At 44.5% G+C, this 10,526-nt stretch overlaps 1 protein-coding gene across 1 annotated transcript; it reads left to right on the forward strand.

Annotated features, from left to right (window-relative positions):
• The first annotated feature begins 264 nt into the window (after positions 1–264).
• PDE6D (phosphodiesterase 6D, cGMP-specific, rod, delta) lies at positions 265–9,235 on the forward strand. The gene is made up of 4 exons (XM_009323572.1): positions 265–348; positions 5,148–5,273; positions 6,114–6,219; positions 8,611–9,235. Exons 1-4 carry the CDS (start codon positions 267–269, stop codon positions 8,690–8,692), a joined length of 396 nt encoding a protein of 131 aa, XP_009321847.1. The 5' UTR covers positions 265–266; the 3' UTR covers positions 8,693–9,235.
• Positions 9,236–10,526: the final 1,291 nt, after the last annotated feature.

Below are 10,526 nucleotides of genomic sequence, written 5' to 3' on the forward strand. Positions count from 1 at the left end.
TAAATGAGGTTAACAAGCTTCAGTCTGAAGTGAAAACTAAGTCTGTGACTATACAACTCTCATTGCATTCATACTGGTCAAGGGCTGGTTTGTTCATTTATTTTCTGGGAAAAAGTGTCTCTTTTCCTTGGCCTCCTGAGAATCAGAAAACATGATTGAAACTCAGCTGGAGTAGCCTATTTCAGGGCTTAGCAAAGAACAGTAGGCACAGCATTTAGGGATGTAGATAGTTTGTTTTCCTTAATTGCTTCCCAATCAGAAATTGGATGAACCTGCGGGATGCAGAAACAGGGAAAATCCTTTGGCAAGGAACAGAAGACCTGTCTGTACCTGGAGTGGAGCATGAAGGTACCGTGTGGCTTTCCTGTGCATTTTGGGGCTGGGTGGTGCTCTATGTCTGGGTCGCCAGAGCTGCCAGTTTACCCCTGCTTTGAAGGACAGATGTCCTGGCTGTGACTTCACATCTTCAGAGGCTTTCACCACAATAACCTGGGGACATGTGGAGAAGGGTGGGAGTGGATCAGTGGCTGGCAAAGGGGACAAGTTAAACAATGCTAAGCGGGGAGCGCAGCTGGGTAAGGAATGAGTGGCCAACCTTTGCTAGGTTGGTTCCAAAATGAAAAGTATAAAAATATATTGACTTTTCTCAGAATAACAACAGGGTTTAGTCAGGGTAGAGGTCAAATGGACAATCAGTGGGGAAGAAGCATACACAGTTATTACCTTGCCTGGCCACAACTGTCCTAATATTCTCCTGCACTAAATTTGACTTCTGCTTTAAAATGGCATACATGGCACATTTTCTCTGCTCTTCTGTCCCTCTACCATTGCTAGGAAGGCCTGTTGCCCTTCCACTTCTGAATTCGCTGAGTAGCAGAGGACTTCACTGTCCCTTACTCTTTCTCATTTGTGACAAAGCACTGTGATAGGTAACGTCCCCGGACAAGAGCTTTGCTTTGGCTCTGTGAAGAGTCTGACCTCACTGAATTAATTTTGAAGGCTTTTCTATTATGTGAGTACCATAGCTGATCTCCAGTAAGTGGAGTGAACTTGATCATTTAATTATGCTGGTGACATTGATGTATTTTTGGTTAAACATCAAGGACTGAGTTCTGCCTGGCACTACTAGGACTTACCTCTCCCATAAACTGGAAAATCTGTTGTGTCTGAAGGAGGCAACCAGCGTATAAAGATCCTTCTCTGCCCAGAGAGCGTACAGAAGATCTGTGGCAAAACACTGTGAGTCCAGTAGTCTTCCAGCAATATACTTGGCTTCAAAGTCAGCTTAAGGTGCAAGAGAAACAAGTTGCCTTCTCCTCCTTTGGTCCCCAGTCAACATTCATCTGCTTTATGACAAGAGCTCATTATTAGGACCAGTAGTAGGTTGTCTCAGCTCAAGAGGGGCCTGACGCCAGGAATAGAGGTTGCAGGTCAGAGCTAGAGGAAAGCAAAGCTATGACTCGGTGATTACTAAGAACATTTTCTAAGCTTTGTGTCCTTCAGCCTTGCTAACTTGTACTCCCATTCTCATACCAGTGGTAACAGCAAACAGTTCTGCCGATAGGCCTTAACAGATACTTACTCATGCTTACCATACGAGATACCTACACTAAGGAAAAGCATTCCAGCCCTTTCAAATACACCTATAGGAAAGCAATCGAAATACAACTTTCAAAAGAAATGCGGTAATTCATCAGTTCAATACTAAATTTCTTAAATTGCAGGTTAGTGATGCTGTGCCTTCTTGATATAACTGTAACATTTGGCATGCCCACAGCAGCTAACAGGAGACCTAGGAGAAATGAGGAATCAGGCTTTAGAAAGCAGAAGAAAATCAGCCAAAAGTATTCCCAATCTCCCCAGATTTTGTGCTGCAAAAGCTTCTCCTTGGATGCACGGCTAGTCTTTGAATCCTCTTCATTCTGTCTCAACAGACTGTTGCACTGCCTTGGTTCAATGCAAACTACAGAAAGGTGTGCTTTGGGGGAGAGAGGACAGCTGGAGCTGTGTCTCATGAGGGTTTGTTGTGTTGCCCCATTTCCTTCCTGCCATCTTTCTCACTTTGGCAGATCGTATCACCTCACTGTGTCTCAGATTTTTCTCACATATAAAACAGGAACCCTCACCTCCATCAGAGGAGCTTGGGGAATTAATTAAAGCATACTCTGGCGTGAGATTAATGCCCATTGTACAAGGAATTGTTAAGACCTTATCTGGTGTGCAGTTCAGTCATCCATCTAGAAGATGGATGAGTGCAAACTAGAACAGGTGCAGAGAAGAGCTATTAGGAGAAGCCACTGAAAAGATTACGGATGGGAGGATGGTCTTTCTTAGGAGAAGAGAGGAAAAAAAGCCGTTTTTGTATGGCTTAGCAAGAAAAGAAGGCTGAGATGGATAGATTATTCTCAATAAATGGGCTAAGAAAGGGGAGAGGTGTCCAACAAAGGAGGATAATCTGACTATGAATTAAAAGAAGGTGTGGGGAAATGCGGTTCTGGTACAATCCTGCAACAGAAACAGTGAGGGCAAACAGAATAATTGTTTTAAAATGAAGGCCATATGTGTCTCAAAGTCATTCAATAGTACTTGTGTTTGTGTGTTTTGTGGCCATTCAGGGCAAATCACAGTCTAGACATAGCAAACAAAGAATCAAATATGTAGCAGAGCGAATAAAATATATTCCCTTTAAACAGGACTTCTATTTGCTTTTTAAACAGGGCTTCCATTTGATTTAAGTACAGGTTTTTTTAAAAAATGAACTCTTAAGTTTCAAATAATGATACTGTATTACGACCTAAACTTTCTATTACCACTTAGATTAAATAAGAAGAATATTAATGTGGTATTGGATTGCTGCTGAAGTCTTAACGTTAAACCGCTGAAAGTAGTGCAAATCACTGCCTGAGCACCTGAAACTGGAATTAACGATCTAAACCAGCTTTTGACAGCAGGAGCTTTTCCATGTACTCAGTCGGGTCAATTCAGTGACAGTGCATTCAAAACTGGGAGGCAATCTGGGAGACGCAAATCCGTAAAGTTTTGTTTCTTCCAGTATACAAGCAAATCTTGGAGTGAGCTGCTGAGGTCTAGCACTTGTAGAATCCCCAGTGTTGTTCCCAGTCGCCACAGCCAGCTTTCATTCAGGAAATACAAATAATCCTTTCGTTATCTAAGAAAAGATGTAGTCTGAAATATAAAAGAAGTTTGGCTAAGGTAGCTTGATTTCTTACACATCCCAAATTTTTAAGGTAGTTTTATTAAACTATATGAAAACATAATGATACAGGTATTTTAATTGAATTTCAGTTTCTAACTAAATGCAGTTGGACCCAAAATTACTTGCTAAGTAAATAAGAAATGTGTCATTCATCACTTTCTAATCTAATAGAATTAAGTATCTGACTAAATGTACGTTAGCTATGTAAGTGCTTAAATAAATGTGCAGGTGTAGTATATCCTCAGGTTAACAAAAAGCAGCACTAAATTTAGGATAAAGTCTATGCTTACCTGCATTTCAGCATGTTTTAAAATGGTCCTAAATGATGAGAATGAAACTTCTTTCTCTTCTATCTTTTCAATGGAGAAAAAGAGGTATAAAAGCAAAATGAGTTTAAAATAAATAATTTCAATTAAAATTTTCTGCTTGATGGTATACATATCAATTAAAATCTCTTAGATCAGGGTTTTAAAGACTACACAGTCCTACTTGTATTAAAAGTAACCTTTTATTTGTAGTTTTACAATATTAAAGCAAACATTCTCAGCAGTCTGTCTTGGGGATGAAAGAAATGTAATTACTAAATTGCAGAAGTCATTTTACACTTAACTGCAAAGGGATGTTTATTCACAACAGGCTGTAGCCTGTACATGTGAGGGCAGTAAAGGATGGTGCCATGCAGGTTTCTATGCTGAAAAAAAAAAAAGATTAAAAATAATTAGAGAGCTTTTACATTTAAAACTCTTCCCTTACACTTTTAACTTTCTTTTTTACCTTTTTTTTTTAAACAAACTGTGGGCTGTGTACTTCTCCATGGGATAGGATGGTAGCTTACATTCCCTAACCCTCCAGCTCTCTAGATTGGTTTCATATCAAGGTCCTACTCCATTAAACTGTCCTACATTAGATGGATTTGCCTGGGGTTTGGTAGACTTTTTATTAAACAGCAGCCTGCTGTCTGCTCATGGATGTTTTGATACGTTTTCCATTTAGGAACAGTTTGGCTCATAAAGCACATGCCAGCTGTATTCCCTCCCCTCTTTATTTCTAATAAATTTACATGAAACATTTTCTAATACGCAGGAAGGATTATGTACAATCGCATCACTGAAGTATGATGGGCTTGGGAGATTTTTAGTATATTGACTCCCCCCCCATATTCGCCTGATTAGGACCTTTCAGCATATTAATCAATGCTCCCAAACTGTCCCTTCTCTTACTCCTCCACCTCTGAAAAAAGCCTTATGAAATATCTAGTAGGTACAGTTTGCCAGTTGCTGTTGGTGTCTCACCCATTGCAAGAGCCCAGATACCCCGGATTGCCAAATTACTCTCTCTCTCTTAAACTCTCTAGTTTGGTACTGACTTCACTGCCTCGGTGGGTCTCAGTGTTTGAGGAACAGGCATTTTGTATACTTTTACAGGACGACCTCAGAGCTATGTGAGACGGCTGAAACAGTGCTGCTGGGCTGAGAAATAGCCGTTTGTGGTTTGCTGGAGATGCACAGTCTGAAAGGGAAGGAGAAGTGAGAAGGGCTAACATGCTTGGTGTACTAAGCAGCCCTTCGGCTGCTTGTGATCTTCAACACACTTCCTAAAGTAGAATTTTAAGTTGCATCTCATATTTTTACCTGAAGACTTGTGTCTTTTAGTAATGAACAGCTAAGAACCAGGAGTCTGAGAGGTCAGTGTAGTATCCCTGGTTCTGTCACAAGTTTCATTCCTGGCTCTGGGCAAGATACTTAAGCAATTTGCATCTTGGATTTCACTCCTGCAAATGTAAAAACAAAGTCCTTTGTGTTTTCATTTCTCCTGCTACTATGATCTTGTACTAGCACTAATCATTATTTCAAAGTATATTATGACAGCACCTGAAGCAGCTGGGTTTGTTTTATTGTGTCCAAATAATGCTTCTTTATCTGTTTCACAGCTCGAGTTCCTAAAAAAATCTTGAAATGCAAAGCAGTGTCTCGGGAGTTAAACTTCTCCTCAGCGGAACAAATGGAAAAATTCCGACTGGAACAGAAAGTTTATTTCAAAGGGCAGTGTCTAGAAGGTATGCATCTGCTCTGTGTGCAGTCCTGCTGCAGCGCAGGGAGTGACCCCCAGCGTGGCGGGGATTAGAGAAACTAAAATGGGTGGTGATTTTGATTTTTCAGAGTAGCACTGAAGCACTCATCTTGTCAGGACTACTGGGCCACAGTATTAGGGATAGCATTTCATAAGTGTATTAACACTTCATTATGTAAGCAAAAAATCTGGGTAATCATGCTTCAGGGCATAAATCCAACGCAGGCTGCCTGAGGAAAGAAAACAGGTTATTTTAGAGTCACCCATTATGGGGATTCATGCGTCTTCCTCGGAAGCACCTAGTGCTGGCCACCACCAGACTGGAGGCCGGACTAAAGGAGCCTCTGGTTTACTTTGGTTACAGCAGTGCCACCAAGTATTGTCCGTGTGACTCCGTAGCTGCGCATCTGATCTCCCTCGCTGTAGTATTAATCTGGGGTGGAGGAGGGGGAGATAAAACATTGGGCGCCTTGCCTTTTGGGCAACCAGTTGTACGCTTAGTCTCAGCTGGATGCGGGGGATGTCTGCAGGAGGGGGAATGTGGTTTCCCTGTTCCCAATTAGGTGTGATGAAATTTCCACTGAATGCTAAGGAAGTGGCGTGGCTTTATCGTTACCATCAGCTATTTTAGAAAGGGAGTATCTGCTTTAAGAGGAGGGCAGGGTTCAGTGCAGTTTAAGCTGTACAAAGTAATTTCAATGTAAAATGTTGGCAGCACAGCAGGACAGTTTAGGGAGTTCCCCAGCCTGTCAGGTGAAAAGCAAAAGGACCATTTATGGATTTTATCTTCTTTCAAGTGCCTCTGGATCTTCTTTTTACTTTGCAGAATGGTTCTTTGAATTCGGTTTTGTGATTCCTAACTCCACAAACACTTGGCAGTCCTTGATAGAGGCAGCACCTGAATCACAGATGATGCCAGCTAACGTTTTAACGTGAGTGCCTTGGGCTTACAGAATCTGAGAGCAGGCAAAGAAAAAGCCGTGTGTGGCATTTCCTTGGGGGCCACAGTGGGAATGAAGAGAGGGAGTTGCTACCAACTCTGAATCACCGTTCACTACTGTTAGCTGTTGAGAGATAAAAGGGGCTAAGCCAACCTCATTACCTTCTTTCCCATAGGTCCAATTTGCATTGATATAGCAATAAAAGTTTGGAGAAAGTGGAACTGATCCTTTATTAGAGTTGCTTAATTTTTTTGAAAGGTGAACCGTGAAAGGATTTTAACATGCTTTGCAGCTTAATATGCCTTACATCCAGGAAAAAAAAAAAGATGTTTGGGCCGTTTTCAAATTCAGCTATTGATCACTGACTCTTGTCCAAGGTGGTTGTTTTTCATGCAATGTATCACTCATAGGAGCTGCTCTAGCGTTTGTTTCATCACTGTACCATTTTGGCAAGCTTTGTGTCTTTTACATTGGATTATAAACTATGCATTTAGTCATATAGAGTTGTATCTGGGGATAAAATACCCTTAACAGGTAGGAAACAGTCATTTTACAGTCACCTGTAATGGGATTCACACACCTTCCTCAGAAACGTCTAGTCCTGGCTGCTGTTTGCACATTGACTTCTGAGTATTATGAATAATGCACGCTGGGCATTGCTCTGAGTGTGGACAGCAAAGTACAAGCTTTGGTGGGATGACGGAAAGGGCTCCTTGAGGGAGGCCCCTGGGAAGCTGTAATCACTGACAGAACATTGCCCTCCCTGCAGTGCTAGATGGGTGCTGGCAAGCACACGAGGAGCACGTTGCCAGCAGAGACAGAAGGGTATGGGAATCCTCCTGCCAACAAGAGGCAGACAGGGAGCAGCCAGTCTCACTGCAAGGTCACTGTGTCCTCTGGAAGACCTTCCTCTCCAGCGTTTTCCCTCTCGTTCCCTGTCTGGAGGAAAGCCAGTCGCATAGAGAAGGCACCGGGATGGGAACTGCCGTCACTGATTTCTATTCACAGCACATTTCAGAGAGAGAGCGGACTCAGAAGAGAACATCGGTGTTCAAATAGTGCTCCCTGGCACAATCTGCTCAGAACCTCATAGGTGCTACACACGTCCCCGGCTCCCAGAGCTGGCAGCTTTCAGTCAGTACGGGAGGAGCCAGATTTGGGAATCGGAGTAAAGAAACAAAGGCATCTGACAAGTTGGTTTTGACCATCTCGGGAAATCAAGGCATTTTCAGGACTGGGAGTTGTGAGAGTCCAGTTCTCAAGTGACCTTGAGGATTTTCCAGTGTCCCATTCTTTCCTTGGAGTCTGTCCACTTGTAGTGGGCAGCCCAGATCTCTCTCCTATTCATGGAGGTGTCCTAAAGTCATTCTTGAGGCTTTTCAGTAGAATCACCAGGCCGAAGAAACCCAAAGGGGGTTTTGTGGCCCAAAGAAGTCAGCTTTTTTCAGCTGCCAAGACTTGGAGAGCCCCTCACTTTCTGATGTCCCAAAGACCTCATGTTTGTCTCGATGTTTCCATAGCAGGAGAGAACGGAGATGGGGTATTTGGTGCTAACAAGGCGCCCTGCGCAAAGGATTCCCGGGATGACTGAATATCAGACTGAGAACGTTCCGGGACGTTTGAATTCAAGCATTGTCCACACCACAGCAAAAACCTTACGCTCTTGCCATGTTTAGCTTTGCCAGCGTTACAGATACCACGAGCCACAGTGGAGATGGAACTGCTGCTTTGATTTTCAAGAGCCAGGTTATTTTGACATGGCCAGATCACACTGCTCAGGTGTCCAGGTGTTGTAGTGACCCCGAAGTTCTTACCTTTGTCTATCGAAATCTCAAAGTCAGCAACTTAAATCACCAGAGCTTTTGTCACGCCCAAATCTACATTTCCGTTGCACTTTGTATAAAATATGCTTGTGCGTTTGCATTTAAGCACTTCTTGAGGGAAATGACATGTTAAGTTGGTTGAAGCAGCTTGCTCAGCACTAGAGGACAGAGATGGGGAATAAAAAAAGAATTCCCATCGGTTTTCACGATTTACTGCAAGAGAGAGGGGCCTGAAGGTGCTGGGACTGCTAGTTTATTTTTAGCAATAGAAGTGAGCAGAAGTTTGCTGTTTGAGAGCACTCTGCAGCCTGCGTGGTACTGTGCCCAGAAAGGGGGCGACAAGGGAGGGATGGGGGGAACTGCTCCATGTAGGAATGCAGTGGAGAGATGATGGCCCCCAGATCAGGACACAGTGCTCATTGCGTGCGGCTCCAAACCAAAGCTCGTGTTGCGGGGGGTAAGACGTCAGCCCAGGCTTGTGAGAACATTGAGAGAAGCAGTCGTTTTCTACCGTTCATGCACTCTTCTAATACCTCTTCTTTCTCTTTTCCTTCCGCAGTGGTAATGTTATTATAGAAACCAAATTCTATGATGACGACCTTCTCGTAAGCACTTCCAGAGTGAGACTTTTCTACGTTTGAGATGGGGCTTTTTGGAGCTGTTTAGTTTTCCTCCATGCAGTTCTTGGTGCAGAACCCCCCGACTATCCAGTGGAAGACACTCCTGTAGGCGGTGACCCTGGGGACCAGCTCAACGTTGGTTGTGACCTTTGCCCATCAGTTATTTTGCTTTCTCCTCTGACAAGACCAGACCAAACCCTCAGAGACAGGACCATCTGCTCAGCGAGGCACTGGGGAATAGAGGCTGTCTCTGAACACGGGCAAACGATGGTCATGCAGAACCAATACTGTAAATTATGTTAGTCTCACCCTTTGTACTTCTCTGGATCCTGGTATAATCTCCCATTTCCACTCACACCAAACTCTCAATGCGTTTCATTTTTGGGGGATTAAGTTAACCTTTTCATTTTTCTCATGTTGTAGGTTTTTATCCTTTCACTGGATTTCTGTGTAACTGGTCCACACATCCTCTTACCCTGAACTTGTAAAATAGACTGTGATATCACCTAATGTAATTAAAACAAATTTCTCAATTAAAACATTCCTACCGTCCAAAGAAGGGAAGAAATGTTAGTTCTGTGCGTTTTCCTTTCTGTTATAAAAATGCCTTGCAGCAGGCACATACTCCTGTCACTCAAGCCAGCAGCAGATCAGGGCTTTCCACAGCCCCCATATCCTTGTGGAATTTCTCTTCCTCCAGCTGACCATGTAGGAAAGGTTTCCTGACTGCTCTGACCAAGGTTTCTCCTTGGCCTCGTTTCTGTTCGTTCATCCCTCGGGGCAGTTTGTCCTGTTTGCCCAGTCACCGCTTTCCTGAGCGGCACTGCACGCCGTTCTGCTCTTCTAAGTTCCCGGGGACACTCAAACCCCTCCGGAAAACATGTGTTCCCCTGAGCCCACCGGCATCAGCCCTGTGCTGGGCTGAGCTCCCTGAAGCACAGCTGTGGCTGCGGTTGCTGATACCAACAATCCCCACGCGTGCACGGCTTTAACGACGCACGGCGGCAATCGAGCTTCTCGGTTCTTGCTTCTCGAGCCCTACCGCTCCTCTTTCCCCTGGTCATTTGTAATTAGCTCTAGCGCATGTAAATCTCGGGAAGGGGTCATCTCCAGCTTCTGCTCTTAAACATCATCTTAAACATGATCGCTCGACACCTTGGCCAGCCTGTCTCGTGGCTGGGCTTGAGATTCTCAGGAGAATCACAGGGAGATGAAACGCATCATTTCAGATCCTGAATTCAGCCACTGGGTGTATGTGGGAGGGACACAGTGTAATTTTTTTTTTTCAGGTGAATTGAAGTTGGACCATTAATCCCCATGAGAAGAGCATTCTCCGTTGTAGCAGCTTTCTCAAGAGACCTCGCTGATGGATTTCAGCCTGCTGGATTCGCAGGGCAGAGTCTTCTCAGCAGCGTGACCCGTCCTAGGCCAGCCTTTATACAAAGGGATCAACCGAAACTGCCTTCTGCACCCAGCGTGAACGACACCCAGTGACTGTGGTCTCCGTCAAAGGGGAGAGACAAAAGGTGTCCGAAACGGAAAAATATAAAAGGTCGAGGGTCTTGAGAGCTGGTACCTCTATGTTCTAGGATAGCTGCTCTGCTAGACACGCACAGCGTGGGGCTGGCAGAGGCGGGGGGAAGGTGTCTCCTCTCGCCAAGCTGAGCTACAACCGGGTGCCGGGGGGCCCCTGCCCCCGTAGCAGAGGGATGCTCCCAGCGGGACTGAATCTAACCTGGATGCCTTTTTCAGCTTTGAATTCTCGCACCCACTTAACCTTGTCGGCGAGGAAGGCGCCTGCGGGGATGCCCTCCCTGCAGAGCCGCACACGCCGGAGGTCCCCGCGGGGGGGGGT

This window comes from Pygoscelis adeliae, unplaced genomic scaffold (genome assembly GCF_000699105.1).
Source record: "Pygoscelis adeliae isolate BGI_AS28 unplaced genomic scaffold, ASM69910v1 Scaffold245, whole genome shotgun sequence".
Lineage (NCBI taxonomy): Eukaryota > Metazoa > Chordata > Aves > Sphenisciformes > Spheniscidae > Pygoscelis > Pygoscelis adeliae.